The sequence below is a fragment of the Manis javanica genome, chromosome 5 (assembly GCF_040802235.1).
Source record: "Manis javanica isolate MJ-LG chromosome 5, MJ_LKY, whole genome shotgun sequence".
NCBI lineage: Eukaryota > Metazoa > Chordata > Mammalia > Pholidota > Manidae > Manis > Manis javanica.
Genome location: NC_133160.1, coordinates 13,464,528 through 13,484,824, shown reverse-complemented (window position 1 = coordinate 13,484,824; position 20,297 = coordinate 13,464,528). Strand labels below are relative to the sequence as shown.

Here is a 20,297-nt window from a genome sequence, read left to right as displayed (position 1 = left end):
TGAGTTGGGTGGGGTGAAGAGATCCATTCATTTTTGTAAAAGTCAAGTGACTTGTACTGGCTGCCTCCTAGAAATTGTGACCATTCCAAAGAAGTAAGGTAAAGGTAGAGACTCTGGGGAGAGCAGATGAGTGGGTGAGAACTCCCGGGGCCTCTGAGACTCACTTCCTGGTCTCCTCTCCTCTGCCACTTCCCCAAGGTGGGAGGTGGTGGAGACGAAAAACTTTCCTCTACCCTTCAAGGTGCTTCTGGCTAATCTAAGAATAGAATTGACATAAGACGGATTCATGGGAGAAAAAAACTTAAGTTTAATTTCGTGCGCACAGAGGCCCAAGAATGAAACTGAGGCCCACAGAAACCACCGAGGCCGGCAGTTTTCACACACTTCAGCCACAGAGACAACTAATCTGCAGGAACTGACAGGACAAAGAAAACTTATGTTTGGGACCTTCCACTAGGAAGGAATTCTAAACAGCATTCGAACTAGGAGAGTAAGTTAGTAAAAAGTAACAAGATTTGTTTATGCATCCTTCTCGGCTCTGAATTCCCCCTTTGGTGGTAAGGATGTTTCTGTACCTCCTAGGATAGAGAAGGTACTTTTCACATGGGATTCATTTCCTGATTTCAGGGGGTACAGAGGAGAGTCAGAGTGTTCATCCTACACTGCTTGCTTCCAGTCCCTTTAATTCAAAGTTATTAATATGCCGTGTAGCACATCTTGGGGGTGGCCTGCCGTGGGCCCCTACAGTGGGAAGGGCAGCTTTTCTCTTTGTCCACTCCCTTTCTCACTCCTGGTGGGGTTTCCTCCAGGCTTGCTACTCAAAATGTGATAGGGCCACACCGAGGACCATTTTCTTCAAGAGGAAACGGGCTGGGGCCTGTACCAATAAGCCTGTTAGAAATGCAGTTTCTCAGGCCTGCACCAATAAGCCTGTTAGACATGCAGTTTCTCAGGCCCCACCCCAGACCTGCTAAGTCTGAATCTGCATTTCAGCAAGATCTTCAGGAAATTCATAGGCGTAATAATATCTGAATCTGGAAGACGTCCTTCATTATTACTGAGGAATTTTGCGCCTGAGGGAGAAGCAGAAAGTCAGGGGAGGTAGGGAGGTTCTGGAGTGACCCAGCCTGACCCCAGCCCCTCCTCACCCCTCCCCACCCCTCCCCAACACCTGTTCCCACCCCTCATCTGGGATATGAAAAGCCCTGCCAGTGCCCGGCTCTCCTCAGAGCCTGTCCTCAAGACCAGGAAGATGAGCCACCTCTGCCTCTCGGCAGGCCTGCTGGTCCTCCTGGGCATCCTGGCGGCCGGCACCCAGGGGCAGACGACCAGCAGCCTTCCCCGGGGTAAGTCTCGGCTCTCCAGGCCTCTGCGGGTAGGGGCTGGAAGAGTCAAACCTCTCTCTCTTTCTCTGGGGCCTTTAGGAAAGTTTAACTCCAGAAACTTTCCATGACTCTAGAAAGTAAACACGTTTTCACTTTGAAGACATTATCCTGCCTCACGCTCACCAGACAGGTCTACGGACCTGGACCCTGTCTCTAGGACTCCTGATTCCTGGTCTCTACCTCTTCCCTAAACCTCTCCACAGTGTAAAAAGATAAACCTTGGCTCCTGGCCCAGGCCTTCTAGAACTCTTAGAATATTCTGTCTTCTGTATGCTAATGAGATGACTCCAGGCAGGGCCCCTTGGCAGCTTCTGGAAGGGCTCTACCCTCAACCCCTCCAGCACCACCTCTGGGGAGGAGGGAGGGCACTGAGACAGAGGTCAAGTGTCAATGGCCAATGATGACCATTCCTGCCTGCCTCATGACAACTCAGTAAAAAGTCCTAAACCTCGGGGATTCAGAGAATTTCCAGGTCGGTGGACACAAAGAGGTGCTATGAGGGTGACGTGCCCGGGGAGGGAGTGGACGCTCTGAGTCCCCGCCCGCCCCACCCGGCCCTACCCTGCCCTCCACTTGGCTGTGCCTGCCTGGAGTCCTTCACAATCACCTGGTAACTCTAAGTGCTCTCCTGAATTCTGAGTTGTTCTAGTCACTTCTTGAACCTGGGGGTAGGGAGTCAAGGGTTCCTCAAGTTTCTAGCCTGTTGGTCAGAAGAATGGTAATCCCAGGGACTATAACTGACATCTCAAGTGGGGCTGTCTTGTGGGACTGAGCCCTTAACCTGTGGGGTCTGCACTGATTCCAGGATTCAGTGTCACAGGTGAACCGATTTGGAGGACACCCAGTTGGCATTGAGACTAGGTGGGTGTTGGGAGAGACTCCACATATTTGGGGTAAGCCTCAGGCACAGGGGAGGAGTGAGTGTGGAGTACGGCCCCCAGAAGCCCTAGCCAGCTACCTGCATTTTAAGCATGTCCTGCAGAAGTCAGGCCCTTTACCAAATGGGTTGTGATGTAATAATAGTGTCTTGCTCTGATCTTACTGCTTACTGTGTGCTCTTGGGCACGTAGGTCACTTACCTACGTAAGTTTCCTCACCTGTGAGGGGACACCAGCCACACAGCTTCTTTGAGAGGATTGCTAACTGTGAACAGAAAGAGTTTAATCACATGTCATGGCCCATGATGTCCACTTGCCACTGAGGTGTCTGAATCTGGAAGACGTCCCCCAAGAAAAAATATGCAGGTGTCAAACAATGATATATTTCTCCATTATTAAAATAAATCAGGAAGGCCTGGAACAGCTAAGCAGAGCATCCATCCTGCCTGAGACAACTTCAGGCAGAGAGTAAGAACTGAACACCCTTGTGAGCTCGCTCACGGTCACCGCTGAGCTTCTCCAGGCTGTTAGACTATTAGCAATAACTCAATAATTTGTAATAACCCTTCTGCCTGACCCCATGCCTGACAATCATTATCTTCTCAGGACACAGAATGTTGGAGCCAGATTCCTAATTATACAGAGGTGTCCCATCATCAAATAGACATTCCACTAACAGGAATTTAATTATACTCATTGTATTCAATGACTGTGCACCTGTGTGAGCAGGAGATGGGAGATTAATTCATTTGACAAATATTAAATATTTACCAAGTATCTACAAGGCATTGTTCTGGGTGTGGGGACACAGCTGTCAACAAGCCACAGCAAAAGACCCCACCCTCAAGGAATGGGGCCAACAATAGAGAAAGAGGGAAAGAACATGCTGTGTCGTGACAAGTGCTTTGAAAATAGGGAGTGATGGGCATAAAGGAGGCTGAGTCCTTTGTACAGACTGGGCAGGGAAACCTTCTTTGACAAGGAGATGTTTGAGCAGAGCCTGCAGAAAATGAGAGTGCCAGGTGGGACGGGCTGGGGCAGAGCAGGGCAGGAAGCTGACTGAGCAGGAAGAACTTGGCCTGGTGTGTTTGAGCTGCAGAAGCGGACAGGGTGGCTGGAGCTGAGTGGGTGGTGGAGGAGTGGAAGGTGATGAGGCCAGAGAGGCCGTGGAGGCAGGCTGTGCAGAGCCTCGCAGGACTTTATAAGAACTCAGACTTGGGCTCTGAGAGAGAGATGCAGTCGCTGAATTTTGGGGCACAGGACCGGTGTGATTCGACTCTAGTTGAAACAGGATCCCTGTGGCTGCAGTGTGGAGAGTGGCCTGTAGGGGGCTAAGAGCAGAGACAGAGGGACCAGGAGCAGACTACAGCATTTGTCCAGGTGAACCATGATGGAGTGTGTGCCCGTGGGTTCCCTCCTGTCTGTCTGTCTGTGTCTGTCTGTCTGTCTGTCTGTCTATCTATATCTATCATCTATCTATCTATCATCTATCTATCATCTATCATCATCATCTATCATCTATCAGTTCTCTTAAATAAAATGAATGCCTTTCTCTGTAAAGGATCATTCCATTCCTTAAGTATATAATTAAACATCTTCGCTGTCTTCTGATACATAAATGCAGTAATGTGTGTTCACTATAGAACACTTGGAAAATAAAGAAATGCATAAAAAAGAATATAAAGTTTTTCAAATCGTACAACCCAAAGATTACACATACATCATCCTGCTTTGAGGTCTTAATCCACATGAAATAATTGATGAGCTCATCAAAGCGTGAATAGGGAACAGTAGCTGTCCTGGGCAGAGCTACCAAGCAGGTGAGGTTGTCCTTTGGAGCCACAGCCTTCCTTTTCCCGACCACTTCTGCTCTGTAATGCCTACCCTGCCCTCCTTAGGGCCCTGGGGTCACCTTCATCTAGGTCCCTATCAAGTCTGCTCTCAGGAAAATACCCAACACATCCAGCCAGGTACCTACCAGATACCCCGAGAGGGGACTGTGCTTCACTCAGCAGCCAGGCTGGGACTAGGGCGAGGTGAGTAAGGTACTCACCTCTGACACAGAGCATAAGGCGGACGAAACAGCTTAATGATCCAGGTAAATCATATTTGAATGCAATGGTTTTTAAAAATCAAAATTAATGCAAAAAGTCCATTGTGAACAAAATATTAACATTTTAAATCAAGACAGGATGCTACTCTGTATTGGCTTGACCCCGCCTCACCCCAATCCTGACCCTGCTCAGCTGAAACCCAACAGCTTGACATTCAGATCTGAATGTGACTCATTCCAGATGTCAAGCTCAAATGTTATCATCTCTCAGAATATGATGTCCAGTTTCAGAAAAGAACATCTTTTAGAGAATGGTGATTCCTTATATGCAGGAAGGCAACTCCCAAATCAGTGCAGTTTTTCCCCTAAGTGAGAGCTTTCTCTCTGCTTTCTGGACTGTTATATGCTTTTGGCCTGTATATCACAGGATTTTTGTCCCCCCAGTATACTTGATAGGATATTGAAGGGGTTAAGAAGTCTGTGGCTGAATAAACACATTGCAGGAGTCAGAGACTTTGAAGTTATCATCTTAAGTATTCATAAAAATATTTTACATTTTTGACAACTTAAGCCTAGAATATATAATGATCATTCTTCTTGTTCTTGGATAATAAAATCTGTGTTTTTGATATATTATAGTCCTTAAAACAATACCATTTACTAATCTGGTGCTCTGAAAAGAAGCATTTATTTGTCCTAATGTTGGAAAATCTGGCAGTACTGGTTTTCAACGTGGCTGGTCATGGGAGACATGTCTACTGTACTTTGATGGCAGGGGAGGCTCAAGGACTCTCCATGGGCAATTTTGTCCATAGATTACTTACAGCTTGAATAAAAACCTGGAACATTAAATTAGATTTCAAGGGTGCATCTAACAATGACTCTAATAACTAACATTTATTGCATTTTGATTATTGCGACTTACTTATTGGATGTCACCTCTAATCCTTTCAACAAGTCCCTGAGGTTGGGATTGTTGTGCTTTTTGCACTGATAAGTCTGCTGCGGCTCAGCATGGATAAGTGTCTCACCTCAGATCACACAGCCAGTGAGTGGCACTGCTTAAGACCTTAAAGAACATGATGTCCAGGGGTTTGCAGAAGATGCTTCTTGAGCATTGGGGTAGGAAGGAGTGGGAGAATTGGGGGTGTTGGGAGAGGACTGAGGATGGGGCTCTGGGCCCCACACCCCAGTTTCTGTTGGTAACATTTCACTTGAAAAAGAGAGCCGCTGTTAAAAGGATTGACATCCACATCCCCACAGCACACATTTTTTTTTTTGTAGATAATTATTTTTTATTGAAGGGTAGTTGACACACAGTATTACATTAGTTTCAGGTGTACAACACAGTGATTCAACATTTATATACATGATAATTCTAGGTACCAGCTACACCATACCAAGTTGTTACAATATTTTGACTGTATTTCTTATGCTATACATTACATCCCGGTTACTTATTTATTTTACAATTGGAAGTGTGTACTTTTTTTTTTTTTTGTGAGGGCATCTCTCCTATTTATTGATCAAATGGTTGTTAACAACAATAAAATTCTGTATAGGGGGGGTCAATGCTCAATGTACAATCATTAATCCACCCCAAGCCTAATTTTCGTCAGTCTCCAATCTTCTGAAGCACAATGAACAAGTTCTTACATGGAGAACAAATTCTTACATAGTGAATAAGTTACATGGTGAACAGTACAAGGGCAGTCATCACAGAAACTTTTTATTTTGATCATGCATTATGAACTATAAACAATCAGTCCAAATATGAATATTCGTTTGATTTTTATACTTGATTTATATGTGGATACCACATTTCTCTCTTTATCATTATTATTTTTAATAAAATGCTGAAGTGGTGGTAGATGCAAGATAAAGGTAGAAAACATAGTTTAGTGCTGTAAGAGAGCAAATGTAGATGATCAGGTTTGTGCCTGTAGACTAAGTGTTAATCCAAGCTAGACAAGGGCAATAAAACATCCACAGATGCAGAAGATTTCTCTCAGAACACAGGGGGAGAGGTTCTAAGCCTCACCTCTGCTGATCCCCAATTTCTCACCTGATGGCCCCCCTGCGACTGTGCCTGTCTTAGGTTGTTCCTCCCTTGAGGAATCTTACCCGTCTCTGGCTAACCAGTCATCTTCCGGGGCCATACAGGGAAATGTAAAGTTGGTAAGTGAGAGAGAAGCCTTATTGTTTGAAAAGGTTAGTTTTTTTACTCCCACACATTTTATTCTTTACAAAACCAGGATTTCACCAGATATAGTGCTTTTCTCTCTCCACAGTATACTGCAACCATTTTCCAATGTCAATATTCTTCTACAGTAGTATTCATTTGTTGTAAAACTTGTGGCATATTTTATTTTAAATACTTATTTTTTGAATTATAAAAGGCATATGGTAATTCTATATGGAATAGTGGGAGGATGTAAAGATGTGTAAAGAAAGTTTTAAGACTCCGTCTCCCATGTTGGGGAAGAAAAATTTTCCTCTACACTTTGAAGATTCCTCTGTCAATTCTAAGAATTAAATCAACAGGAGACAGATTAACAGGAGAAAATCAAAGTTAATTTCGACAGATGGGAACCTGTATCTTCCACAGTGCAGTAACTCCTTTCCCAGACTGATTCCAGTGTGTGTGGGGTGGGGAGCAGGGTGTCTGAGAACTCAACTCAGCTCTGATGCTATTTACCCAGAGACAGCACCAAATTCCCCAGGTTAGGGGCTCCATCCTGCAAGACTGCCCTCCATCCCCCACTCCAGATGCCAGTCACAAGCCCCAGGCAGTCCCCTGTGCTTGTGACCAACGGGCTACAGATTAGAGGCTCCCACAACCTTGCCCTTAGTTTTGATTAATTTGTTAGAGTGGCTCACAGAACTCAGGAAGCCACTTGCATTTACCAGTTTAATAAAGGATCTAAGTTAACAGCCAGATGAAGAGATGAGATACATAGGGTAAGGTCTCAAATAAAGAAGCTTCTATCCTCATAGAGCGTGGGGCCTGGCTCAGTGGCATGTGGAGGTGGTCTGGCTGCCCAAGTGTGGAAGCGCCCCCCAACAGAAAAGCAAGATGCAAGAGAGAGACGGGCCCTTCTCAGCGGGTTTTGTGAGGCTTCACTGTATAGACATGATTGATTAAATCATTGGCTGATTCAACCTCCAGCACCCCTGCCTTGGGTGGGGTCCAAAAGTCTCATTAACACCACACAACACCCAATTGATCTTGAAGGATCTGAACTGTTTTCAGGAACTATGGATGAAGACCAAATATACCTGGGAAATATATGACTCATTATATCACAGAACCCCATACACGTGAGAGGTTTGAAGACAGAAACGTACAATGGGGTATCTGCCATCCTGAGCTAAGGGCTGGGTCGGGGCCTGGGGCTTTAAAGGGGAGGAGGGCAGTTCACAGGGCAACAGAAGAGCAGGTGTTTGGTAATTAGATGTTTGCCTGGCCATACAGATAGCCACTCAGATAAAAGTTGTCTCTGGTAGTAACTCCTATTCTGGGAAAGATCCCAACTTAGATACTCCTGGGTAGTTAAGGGGAGGACAAAAGTTCCTCTAGAGCCATAGGGTCTTGATTGCCTTTAGTTCAGAATATTCCATATGCCAAAGTGGCACATTCTGGGGAGATTTGTTTTGAATTCCCTCACTGGTATGTGTTTGGTTTTTCCAACCCCATCACACAGTCCTCCAATTCTCAGTGGATACTGACTGAGTGTCCTGCCATTTACCTCAGTTCTGACACCATCTGCCTGGAGATGAACTCCTACAGGTTAAAGGCTCAGCCCCACAACACTGCAACCCCTCCTCAACTTCAGGCACCACTGGCAAGTCCAGACTGTCCAGCGTGCTTCTGACCAACTGGCAATAGATCAGAGGCTCCCACAACCCCCTCCTCAGGTTTGATTAATTTGCTGGCGAGTCTCAGAGAAATGCTTTACTTACTAGGTTACAGGTTGATTATAAAAGGATATCACTCAGGAGCCTCCAGAGGGAGGAGCTTCCATGCCCTCTCCCCGATTGCCCTTCTCCCCAACCTCCACGTGCTCACCAAATCCAAACCCTGTCCTTTGGGCTTCTATGGAAACCTCATCATGTTGCCCTGATGATGAAACCTTTGGCCATTGGCGACCGAGCCCTTCTCAGCCCTTCTCAGCCCTTCTTGCCTCCCCAGAGCCAGGGATCTGGCTGGAGCAGCAGGGGACCCCTGGCAACCAGCCCCCCATCTATGGTTTCTAGGTGCTTTCCAAATGTTACCTCATTAATGTAACAAAAGACACCTTCGTCACTCTCATCACTTAGGGAATTCCAAGGTTTTTAGGAGCTCAGTGCCTGGACTGAGAAGACTAAATATAAATTTCTTATTATAAGCCACAATATCGTACCCACTCAATAGTGCATTATTCCTGTCCCTCTGGGGTCACCAAAGTTAACACACCTATGTTTTCTTTAGTGCCTTTCTCCACTGCAGCATGATTCTTTAAAACGTTTCTTTTTTAATGGTGGAAACTTTCACAAATACACAAAAGTATAGAGAATAGTACAATAAGCCCCCAGTTACCCATCATCCTGCTTCAACAATTATTAGCATCTGGAGAACGCTGTTGATGTATATCCTTTTCTTTTCTGGAGTTTTTTGAAGCTAATTTCACGCATCATGCCAATTAATCCATACATGCTTCATTTAAGGATATTACTTTTTAACCTCATCACCATGTCATTGTCACACCTAATAAAATTAGTAACAGCACCCTAGAAAGTAGGTCATCAGATGGAGATTTCACATCTCAGCCCCACCCTCTATTTGGTGACATGATCTGGTTATGCACGTTGTACAGGCCGCCTGTGCTAACCAGCCTCCCACTGACCGAGCCCCCTTCATCTCTGCAGCCTCACCGCCTGCCTTTTGCATGGAGCCACCCTACACCGGACCCTGCAGGGCCCTAAAGCAAAGGTGGTTCTTCAATGCCACCTCAAGGCTCTGTGAGACCTTCACCTATGGCGGCTGCAGAAAGAAGGAGAACAATTTCCCAGGGAAGGAGGAGTGCCTCAAAACCTGCCTTGGGACGGGCCTCAAGTAAGGCTGCGCAGGGCCCACCCCTCACACCCAAGGCGCCTTCCCTCCTCGCTGCCTTCTGAGGAGCAAGTGGTAGCTGTGTCCTGTGAAACTGCACATGGACTGAGCACGCCCCCCAGGGCCAGCCTGGCAGGTCACTGTAGAAGTGCCCTTTGACGTTGTGTGAGCTGTCTCTGCCCTGTCCCTCTTCTCGGAGTGGGTCTGTAGTGCTCCTGAGGCCCCTGGAGAAGACCCTTCCCTTCTAGCCTGGGAGAACCATGGCTGCTCATTTATGGTGCGGTCAGGGATCTATCAGTGATGACAGCCCACAAGTTCCTTTCTCTTTGCAGAGAACCTGTACTCTCCTGAGATGCTGAAGTCCAAGGAAGCTCTATACAGGATGCAGGGCCGGGCTTCACTGCCTTCTGAAAGAGTTCCTCCTCCCTCTCTGCTCCCTGCTCGGCCCTCCCCTCCCCAGCAGAGCCCTGCCTCTTTCCTCTTCCCTGGGCTCCACTCCCCTGTCTGGGCTCTGCCTTGTGCAGTAGATTCCAAGCACCATGACAGCAAGAACCACACACCTTTGTTGTTTCCGTCGCTTTATCCCTGGCACTCAGTATAGCTCCTGGCACAAAGGAGACAGTCCATAAGGATCTGTGAAATCAGTGAATCAATTCATGAGCACATCTTTCTACTGGAGTGACTCCAGAGTAGGAGGTTTGAAGCCAGGACTCAGCCTGACTCACCCGCACTGCATCCCCTTCACCCCCAACCCATCATCGCCAGGCTCTTTGGAGGTGACAGCAGTAGATTTTGGCATTCAGTTCTGTGTGTCACTGGTGGCAGGTGCATTTTCGCAGAAACAGCCCCTTTCCCACACAGTGAGGTTGCATTTCCTGCTGTATGCTTTCAAACTCTCTGGTTTTACATTTTCAATAAATTCATTTACTAATTAAACTAACCAGAGTGGATTCTGTTGCTGGCAACCAAGAACTGAACTGACACAGTCCCTCACGATGGCGCTACTTCACATTCCTTTCCTGCCTTCATTCCGGGCCCTGGCCCATACAGGAAGCGAACCCCTGCACCTTTTAGTGGCCACCCCAGGTCGTACAAACTCTGGGGTGACCCTTGGACATGACAGCTTCTGTTTTTCACTTTCTCCTGGGTTCTGGGGGAGAGAGGAAAGAGCATAAGGCTCACCTGACCACTTGTCCAAGGAACCGCCTTCCCTGAGGCCTGTGTGTGGGGCGGAAGTGGCCTTGCCAGTTTCGGTTACAATAGCAGCTACTCACTTAGTGAGTGCTTTCCATGTGCCAGGCTCTGTGCTTAGCATTTTACATGCTTTTTCATTTAATCGTCTGAAGAATCCTGCCGAGGAGGAGAGTGAGGCTTGGAGATGTCCCATAGCTGTGATGTTCGATTCCTGGGCCTGCAGCAACCAAGTACTACCTACAGGCTTAGGCATCAGATAGTTCTCCCATAGTCTGAGGCCCGAAGTCTGGGGTGAAGGTGTCAGCCCATCATGCTGCCTCTGAGACTGATCGGCTCCTAGCCTCTCTCCTAGCTCCTGAAAGTCCTTGGCCTGGAGCAGCATAGCTTCCAATCACCGCATGGAGTTCTCCTAGTTTCCCGTTTTTATAAGGACACCAGTCACACTGGAGTAGGGCCGTCTTAAAGATCTCATCTTTATTTACTTACCTCTGTAAAGACCCCATTCCTAAATAAGTCAGGTCCCATTCTGGGGTGTTAGGAATCCAACATACCTTTTTTTTAGGAGGGAAGGCACAGACAAAATTGAGATCATTATAGCAGGTAAATGGCAGGCCCTGGGCCTACCTGACTCACGCAAAGCCTTTGTCCTGTGGAGGAAGGAAGATTGTGAAAGTTAAGGGCCCAGACTCTCCAGCTAGGCTGCAAAGGCCCACCTGGGTCTGCCTTGACTTGATGTTCCTAAGGAGCAGAGAGAGAGTAACTTACCAGGTAAAGTGGGGGCAGGTGAGAAAAGGTAGGAACAGCAGCTGGTAAACATGGAGTCATCAAGCCCATTAGCTTGGCGCTTCATCCCATGGGGCTTTGGGGAGGCAGGTAGAACACATTCCTTGCAGTTCTCCCCCGAAAGGTAAGGGTACTTATACACCAATTTCCTGTTATTCATTGGCTGGGGACTTCTGGCTTGCTCTGTGCACAGGCTTTCCTTGTACGACTTCCAAGAAAGCCCGTGGGCAACGAGAGGCAGAGACCTGCAGTGGGAAGCCAGCCTGCAACACTGAGGGTGTAAGCTCCCGGGACACAGCTTCCGCCACATGCTTTATGCGGCCTTGAACAAGCTATTTAACTTCTCTGGGCCTGTCTTCTCCCTGCATGGGGCGGTTCTGGGGATAAATGAATTAATCCATGCTGAGCCCTTAGACCAGAGAATCTGGCATGTAATTGGTGCAAATGAAACATTTGCTAGGATTACTGCTGACTAAATTACACTGTGCCTTACTGGAGAATGAGCAACTCAGACATCTCTTAGCAACACTAATGCTGAGAGACATTTGGGAGACAATCTGATCCAACCTCCTTCTTTCGTTAGGGCCTGAGAAAGGGAAACCTTACCCCATGTCATCCAGCTAACAGACATGATCATTATGATAGACTAAATCCAGGCAACGTCCCTCAGTCTTTCATTGATCACTTGCATCCACATCATTCAAGGTTCTTGAGTATGTAGCTCTCATATTTAGAATTGTTTCTGATTACAGAAACATTGCTGCATTATGTATGAGTATCTAACAATATAAATTTTAATAAAGGGTAAGCTAGAAACAAATAGAAATTTCTAGATATATTCTTCCTGTACCCCAGTGTACCCCACCAAGGAGACCCCTGGACCAGGACAGTCTTTACCCTCAAGAAGTTCCCCACCTGGTCGGGGAGGCGGAGGCATACAGCTTCATAAAGGCTGGGAGTGGGCGCCAGGGTGGGGCCCTGACTCTCCCCTGAGGAGGTCAAGCCCAGCTTCCCAGAAGAGGCAATGTTTGAGCTGAGTTTTAAGGGTGAGTTGGATTCTATCAGTTAGGAAGAAAGGGGGAAACACGAGCTTTTGGGCATGACAAAGACGTGGAGATGAGATAAAAACATTCTAGTTCCATCCATTTCCCATGTTGGAGCCTGTATTGGTTTCCAAGGAGCTGTTGAGCATCGTGAGGGGGCCCCAGATTGCTCCCCAAAGCTTGCCCAACCTTGAATCATTCCCGCCAGCCCCTCAGCCCCATGGAGAGAGGATCCAGAGGCATTGCCTAGGAGAGAGGGGAGCCCCCTCATTTGCATGAGAACCCTTGCCCTTCCTCACCCCCCTCCCTTCTGTCAGTTCATCACCTCTAAGAAACAGACCCAGCAGAGGGAGTGACACAGGTGTATGGATGTTGGGATAGGGGACCGATTTGGTGTTGGGAAAAAAATTGGGGAAGGCTCTTAATAGTTCAAGCCTAGAATTTCATAGAAGGCAGCTGGGCAAGCAGCCTCAGCTTTTATACCTCCTCCTGTGGGAGCTCACTCTCCTGGGCGGCAGGTGCCAGCTGGCCAAACTCATGGTTAGAACTGTCTTTCCCCATTGAACCGGTAACCAGTCTCTTCACCCCTGACCTGCCTTTCCACCCTGGGCCTGCTCTACTCCCTGCTCAACTGCCCAAGTCTGCAGTCTGTGTCCTAAGATGGTTCTACAGAAATCGGGAGGTGGCCCTCAGGGAAGGTCTCCCACCTCCCTTCTAAAAGTGTCTTTTAGGTTTCTGTGCAACATGTTGCTACATCCTTCCACCAACTTGCAGATTCTCAGGACTCAAAAGTTGGAGGAATCCTTCTTTTTCAGCTCCCTACCATTTGTGCAGAGGCTGCTAAGATGCCCCCTCACTGTGCTGGAGGAGAGGTTAATGTAAGAACAGGAGGCTGGCCGGCAGGGTGAGAGCTCCCAGTAGTCACCGCACATTGCCCCCCCTAGTGGGGAAAGGGAGTGGCGATCAGGTATTGTGCAAATTCGAGCAACTGAAAGGGGATGTCTGAGAGGAGGGGTAGGAGGTAGGTGGGCAGGGTCCCAGGCTCCCAGAGGTATTTCCCAGGATGCACCATTCTTCAAGTTCATTATTAGACCTTCCTAGCCTCAAGGCATTGTGGGAATGACTTCAGATTCCAGCGCGTTCCCAGCCAAAGTGGGGGAGTCCCTTTGACAATGTTTTCATGCCCTTGCCTCTGGGAAGGTGTAAGCTGGAGGGACCTTTGGAGAGCAGAGTCTAGCTGCTTAACTACCGAGGAGGAAATTGAGACACCGAGTGCTCAAATAGCAGAGATCATTAAGCAAATGAGAACATAGATAGAGCCGGTCTGTCACTCACTACTTTGTACTCTTGGGCAAATTTATCGACCTCTCTGAGTTTCTCCTCCATTATTTATTCCAAAGACTGCCAAAAACACTGCTGCCCCTGGTTGAAGGAGCGGGGTTTACTACTCACCGCATTAGGGAGGACGCACACTTTGGGGCACCACAAGGTGTCTCATTAAGATGTTAGGACTTACAGGATTTGGGCTGGTGTTAGGTGATGTGGGGTGTTTAAGGAAGCTGGATATTGTAGTGTCACTTCCCAGAAGTCCAGCCCTGGGAAGTCGCTCCGTTGTCCAAGGGGTGCCCGCATCTCTCTCCCAAATGGGTCCCAGGGTCTCTAGCTTAAAGCTCTCTTGCTTCCGTGATAGGCCTCACCCAGGTCCAGTCCCACGCCCACCTCTACCTTGCCCTTTATTTGACCTTCTGGGCTCTCGAAGTGTGTGTAGGAGATGGGGATACTGCTGGTTTTCTTTGGGATGAAAGCTCTTCAGCCAGTAGGAACTGCTTTTTAAGAAAGGCGCTGCCTGTCCCCTGGCGGCAGCAGGAGGAAATGCCACCTCCCCCTGAACCTGCACTTGCCCTCTCCCCTGTGACTTGGGAATATTTAACTCTTTCGGCACCGGCTTTTTTAACCTTTTTTTTTTTGGTTAGAGAAAGTGAGTTTATAAATCATAATTTAATATAAATGATTAAAATAAAATATTTATTTATCACCTGTAGTACACAGGACAATCTCTTGTGTTAAGAGTTCCAGCAGGAAATTCCGTGAAATATTGACCAAGAGATTAGTAACGAAGATGTGGCAACTGTTGGTGGAGGGCAAGTGCAGGGTGTGACGGGAGAGTAGCGGGACTACCCGGCTGAGTGTGGAGCTGGCCACGTGGTGGGCAGGACGGATGCCCTGAGGAAGTGACGTTTGAGCTGAGGCATGAGGGGCGAGCAGACTGCTGACAGGAAAGTGGGGAGGACTGTTCCCAATCAACAGAAAAGCAAGAGATGGTTTCAGGACAAGAGGAAGGTCTGTGAGAATGAGTGGGAAGATGGGACCAGACCTAAGAAGCCTTGCCTGATAAGCTAAGAGTTTTGGGTTATATCCGAGGCCATAGGAAGGACCTGGGTATCTTGGGAGAATCTGGTGGAGGAACAGAGAGCGGTGGGGCCAGCACAGTGGAGCATGACAGGTGTCCATGTGGGAAAGGAGAGCCATCTGGCCTCTGCAGAGAGCACTGGCACGGAGCCAAGGCACTGAGGAGGTGCAATCAACAGGCTTTACTAAAAGGTTGCTCACGGGGTGGGAGAGAGGAAAAGGGAGAACCGAGGTCATTCATCAGATTCCTGGGCAAATGCAGGATGAGCAAATCTTTGGGGGAAGGACAATAAGTTCAGTTTTGTAAATGCTGAGTCCGTGGCTCCCGTAGACCATTCAGGTAAAGGTGTTGAGTAGACACTGGTTCACCATTCACTGGCTTGGCACCGGCTTCTTAGGAATAGTGCAGGTGGTTGGACCAGACTCCATGGCTTCGAACTCCTGGCTGTGTGAGCAAGTCACTTCACTTCTCTGTCATCATTGGACTCAGCCGCAAAATGGAAAGAACAACATCTACCTCTTAGTGAGGTTTGAGGGTGTTTATTCATATAAAGACTTTAGAATAGTGCCTGCAGCCAGGAAGGATTCAATAACCATGTCATAACTGAGTGCCTACTGTGTATGCCAGGCACTGTTCTAGGCTCTGGGCCATACAACCTCCCTGCTCTTTGGGGGATGACATTCTAGCTGGGGGATGAGAGGATGGCACAAGTAAATGATAATGCGTAAGTTCCAGGTAGTGGTAACTGCTATGAAGAAAATCACATAGGGTACAGGGCAAGGATGGGCTAGTTTAGGCAGGGGTGCAGAAGGAGCCATGTGAATAGCCAGCGGATGCAGAAGGACTAAGGGACGCAAAGGCCCCAAGGCAGGAGCAAGCTCTGTGGTTGAAGAGCAGAAAGGCCTGTGTAGTAGGAGATAGTCTGGGAGAAGAAGGCAGGGGCTTGCTTGCAGGCATTAGACTGTGATTCCGGGTACAGTGGGAAACCACTGAAGGGCTGGAGCCTGGGGCTCTCATGGCCCGATCTAATTTTTTAAAGGTCACCAGCCACCGTGAAGAGAATGTAACACATCAAGATGCAGGGAGGTCTGGAGGAGATGGAGATCTGAGATGTCTCACCAGAGGGAAAATGGTGTAACAGGAGTGGCTGACATGGCCCAGGGAGGGTGTAGAATGACACTAACAGGGAGCTGGCAGCTCTGCTCTTGCCTTACCTGTGACCACGGAGATGGGTCCATTTCTAGTGGACGGTGGTACCAGGTGCCGTGTAATGTTGGAGATGAGGAGCGACCACCACAAAAGCCTGCTTTACATGTGTGCTCCTTCCTTCGATGATTCCATGAAGCATTCAACCCCAGCTCTGGGAGTACTGGCCATGTATGTAGTTGGCCCCTGCATGACCTGTGTTATGCGGCTGAATTTCAGATGCCAATTCAGCCTTAGTTTCCTCTTCTATAAAGTGGGCATGATAAAAACTACCCCACCCACCTCTCAAGAATGCAGGGATGATGAGATTAGATCAACACTGGGGAAGGGGTGTTGAGAGGGTGGAAAACGGGATGACTTTCTTTGTTTCTTTTTTATTTTTCTAACTACTTTACATCATGGATTTAGTCTTATTTCTTTATTTTCTCTACCTGTGTAACTCTGTTTCTTGGTATTACTCTTCATTGATCTCATTATCGGATTTCATCTGGAAGCACTTGTCAATTTTCCCAGAATTTCATGTTCCATTTGTAATTATTTAATTTTCTATTAAAGTGTAAAATATTTGCCTTTGGTCCCCATCCAGAGAGCACATAGATGGCCTCCTGCTAAAATGCTTCTTAAGTATATATATTTAATAGATCTTTTCAGGAGAGTATTTGTTGCCACACACAAAATTGAGCTTTCTTTTGTGGTAAGGAAGAAAAGAATGGCTATTGGGTGGACATCGGGAAGTGTCTCCCTGTGGAGACGAGGAAGAGAAACCCTAACTCTTGACTTTACAGGGCAAAGACCAAATATTTTTAGGCATTGTGAATTGGTAGGAAGTGCACACACACAGTGTCTTTGGTCCAGAATCTGAGGCTGTCTGAGCAGGAAGATAGATGACATCACTGTGGCCCACCGGGATGAAGCAGGCCCAAGCAGAAAGAGCTGTGGCATCTACAGGGCATTTGGCAACAGCTATCTGTCACGTGTTGGCACTGTCTTGAGTGTTTTGCCAAAAAAAATTATCTCTTAATCCATGTTGGCCTAATAAGGCTAGAAGTATTATCTTCATGTTATAAACGAAGAAGCTGAGGTTCAGTAAAGTTAAACAGCTTGGCCGAGGTCAGAGAGCTAAGAGACTGGGCTTCAAGCCAGGTCTGCTGACTCCAAATGGCAGGCTGTTAACTATTCTTGTGGGTTGGGGAGTTGGGGCAATTTGGTGAATAATGAAACCACTAGCTGGGCGTTGTTACTTCCTCACTTCTGCTGCAGAATGATTTCTGTGGATTAACCTCAGTCATTCACAGACAACCTATACTAATTCTGTATGCCATTCACAGGTCCAACGGGGCTATTACAAACCCTGCCAACATTTCTGCATGCTCTGGTTACCTATTGCTAGGTAGTAAGCATCCTAAAACTGATGTAAAATAGCAACCATTTTATTACTCTCATGGATTCTACAGGTCAGGGTTTTGAACAGGGCAGAGTGGGAATAGTTTGTCTCTGTTCTTTAATGCCTCAGTCCTGAGCTGGGAAAACTCAAACAGCTGGAGGTGACTCAGTGGCTGGGGGCTGGAACCATCTAGTGGCTTCTTCACTGGCGTGTCTGGGCCTGGTTACTGAAAGGCTGGGCTCAGCTGGGACTGTGGACCAGGGTGTGTACGTGCAGCTTCTCCATGTACCCGGGGGTTCCTTACAACATGACGGTCTCAGGATAGTCAGACTTCCTCCACGGCAGCTCAGACCTCCAGGAGCTAGTGTTTCAGTGAAAATGGTAGAAACTGCATGACCTTTCATGACCTAGCCTTGGAAGTCCACAGCGTAACTTCTACCTTCTACTGGTTGAAGCAATCACAAACCTGCCCAGATTCAAGGGAAGGGGACACAGACCCCACTTCTCAATAGGACAAGTGTCAAAAATTTCATGGTCATGTTTAAAAACTGCCAGATCACTCTTGGCCTCAGGGTAGGAGGATCTCATGGGTCCCCATCATGTTTGCCTTTGGGATGCACATGGCTTTCAAGACAGTTATGTGGGTCTCCATCCTTTCTATCCCAGGCAGGCCCAGGAAAACAGTGCAGTGGATTAAGTGTTTGTGTCTCCCCCAAATTCATATGTTGAAACTCTAGTCCCAGTGTAGCCATATTTGGAGGTGAGATCTTTGGGAAGTAACTAGGTCATGAGAGGGGAGCCCTCATAAATGAGATTAGGGTTCTTCTAAGAAGGGGTCAGGGAACTAGCTCCCTCTGAGCCATGTGAGAATGGAACGAGAAGTCGGAAGTCTGCAACCTGGAAGAGAGTTCTTCCCGGGATCTGCCCATGCTGGCCCCCTCATCTCAGACTTCCAGCCTCCAGAACTTTGAGAAATAAATTTCTATTGTTTATAATCACCCAGTCTGTGGTAGTTTGTTCTAGCAGATTGAAGGGACCAAGACAAATAGGGAGAGGCATCCTAACAGATGATTCGCTAAACACAAGGCCCCTCTGTGACTTCATCTTACTTGGGTGACAAGTCTAATAAACTGGACCTGTCTCCCAGTGTGAAGGACTGACCAGTACCACGTGATAAACGATCCTTTGCAGAATATAAGGAACCATATATCCTTTGCTCCCACAATTACAACACACTCCTTACTGCTACTCCAATTTCCATTGCTGTCCTCCTACAATCCATTCTTTTAGAGCTGCCAGAGTGACTTTCAAAAATTATAAATCAGGTAATTTCATCCCCCAGCCTCCCAGCTGAAACTAATCCATGACTTCACCTTGCACATTGAAAATAGCCCATATTGCTTGTCACAGCCTTCGGGGCCCTACATGATCACAACCCTGCCTGGCTCTGTGATCTCACCTCCTGTGACTTCCACTTTGCTCCATCTGTATTGATTTTCTTAGTGCTCTTGGCGTTCATCAGGCTTGTTCCCACCTCAGGGCCTTGAGACTTACTTTAGCTTTTAAAAAACAATGGAATTTTATTTTAATGAAAAACTTGAGTTTACAAACATTTCATAAATGAAGAGCAGAACACTTCATTTTCCTATCCCATAACTCCTCAGGAAAAAAAAATCATCATTAAATAAATATCCAGGAACAGATGACAGGTAAGGTGACTTGCTAATGAACCACCTCTGATGTTGATACTCCCTAATGTGACTTGCTCTATAAGGGCGAGCAGGGCCCTAACATCACTGAACTGATACAATGTGGGCATTGGGTCTCATCCTAACCATTCAAATAAGCCCAGTGATAGTCATTTTTGCTCAGCAGGGACAGTAAACTCTACACATGTTACTGAAGGAATACTTTGATAGAAGCCCTTATTTAGGTTGTATGGTGCATTCCAACCATCAAAATGGCATGAACAGTACCATTTAACCACCATTTCTAAAGTACAACTGTATCATAGTCTGCACTTTATCTGGGGCGTGATGAATGTCAATCTAGACTGAAAGTACCCCAACTGCCAATTTGCATCACTTCTGAAAAGACGCAGACATAGTAAAAGAACTGTGCCCCCCTATGAAGCTTTCACCTTTTTTGTTCCCTTTTCTTATTGCAACACAGTCCCCTGATGGTCGTACATAGTATGTGTCAAGCACTGCACCTCCATCTCCATCTCTCAACCTGACAATAACCCTGGGAGGTTGTATTCCCACTTTAAAGTCAGACAAGCTGAAGTTCACAGGTTTAATCTCTTCTCCAAGGTCATTAACCAATAATAGCAGGAGCTGAGATTTGAACCCAAGACTCTTTGACTCCAATGACTATCCTTTGAAAGAGGTTTGAGAATTAGGCTCTCAAAGTCCTGGGAGATCCAGGGAAGGGGCTCAAGATACTTCAAATAGGGAAGCTCTGATTTTCACATTCTTTTTGTGTTGAGACTATGTGGAGAATATTTTTTTATATAAAGCATCTGGTTTGTGTTTATGCCACAAGGGCCTTAACTGTGAGTTACAGGAAGATGTGTGCTGAGAAAAAGGCCTTTGGGTTTGGAAACGAGGAACTTGGTGGTGATCTGGGTCCAGGCAGTCAGATCCCGCTGGTTGCTAGCAACAGAAACTTACTCTGACTCTTGTCAACACAGAAGGAATTTGTCAGAATGGTGCACGGATGTAATGGGCATCCATTCTTCCCTCCTAATGATACCCTTAAGTTGGCCCCTGTTGGATTTTTCTGCTTGCAATGAATAGCACTGATTCAGTTTAGCTCATGGAACTGAAGGGAAGGCTAAAAGAACCCAGCTTGGAAAGAATGGTAGACA

The 20,297-nt window shown here is 47.0% G+C and overlaps 1 protein-coding gene across 1 annotated transcript; it reads left to right on the top strand.

Moving 5' to 3' along the window:
- The first annotated feature begins 1,151 nt into the window (after nucleotides 1-1,151).
- LOC108384926 (pancreatic trypsin inhibitor-like) lies at nucleotides 1,152-10,344 on the top strand. Its single transcript, XM_037006211.2, has 3 exons — nucleotides 1,152-1,346; nucleotides 9,225-9,411; nucleotides 9,741-10,344. The coding sequence occupies exons 1-3, from the start codon at nucleotides 1,196-1,198 to the stop codon at nucleotides 9,757-9,759; spliced, it is 357 nt and encodes a 118-aa protein (XP_036862106.2). The 5' UTR covers nucleotides 1,152-1,195; the 3' UTR covers nucleotides 9,760-10,344.
- Nucleotides 10,345-20,297: the final 9,953 nt, after the last annotated feature.

Excerpts from the sequence above, each read along its gene's own strand:
- LOC108384926 (XM_037006211.2), top strand. The coding sequence starts at position 1,196 with ATGAAAAGCCCTGCCAGTGCCCGGCTCTCCTCAGAGCCTGTCCTCAAG. Across the intron at positions 1,347-9,224 it reads GACCAGCAGCCTTCCCCGGG|CCTCACCGCCTGCCTTTTGC; the intron begins GTAAGTCTCGGC and ends TCATCTCTGCAG.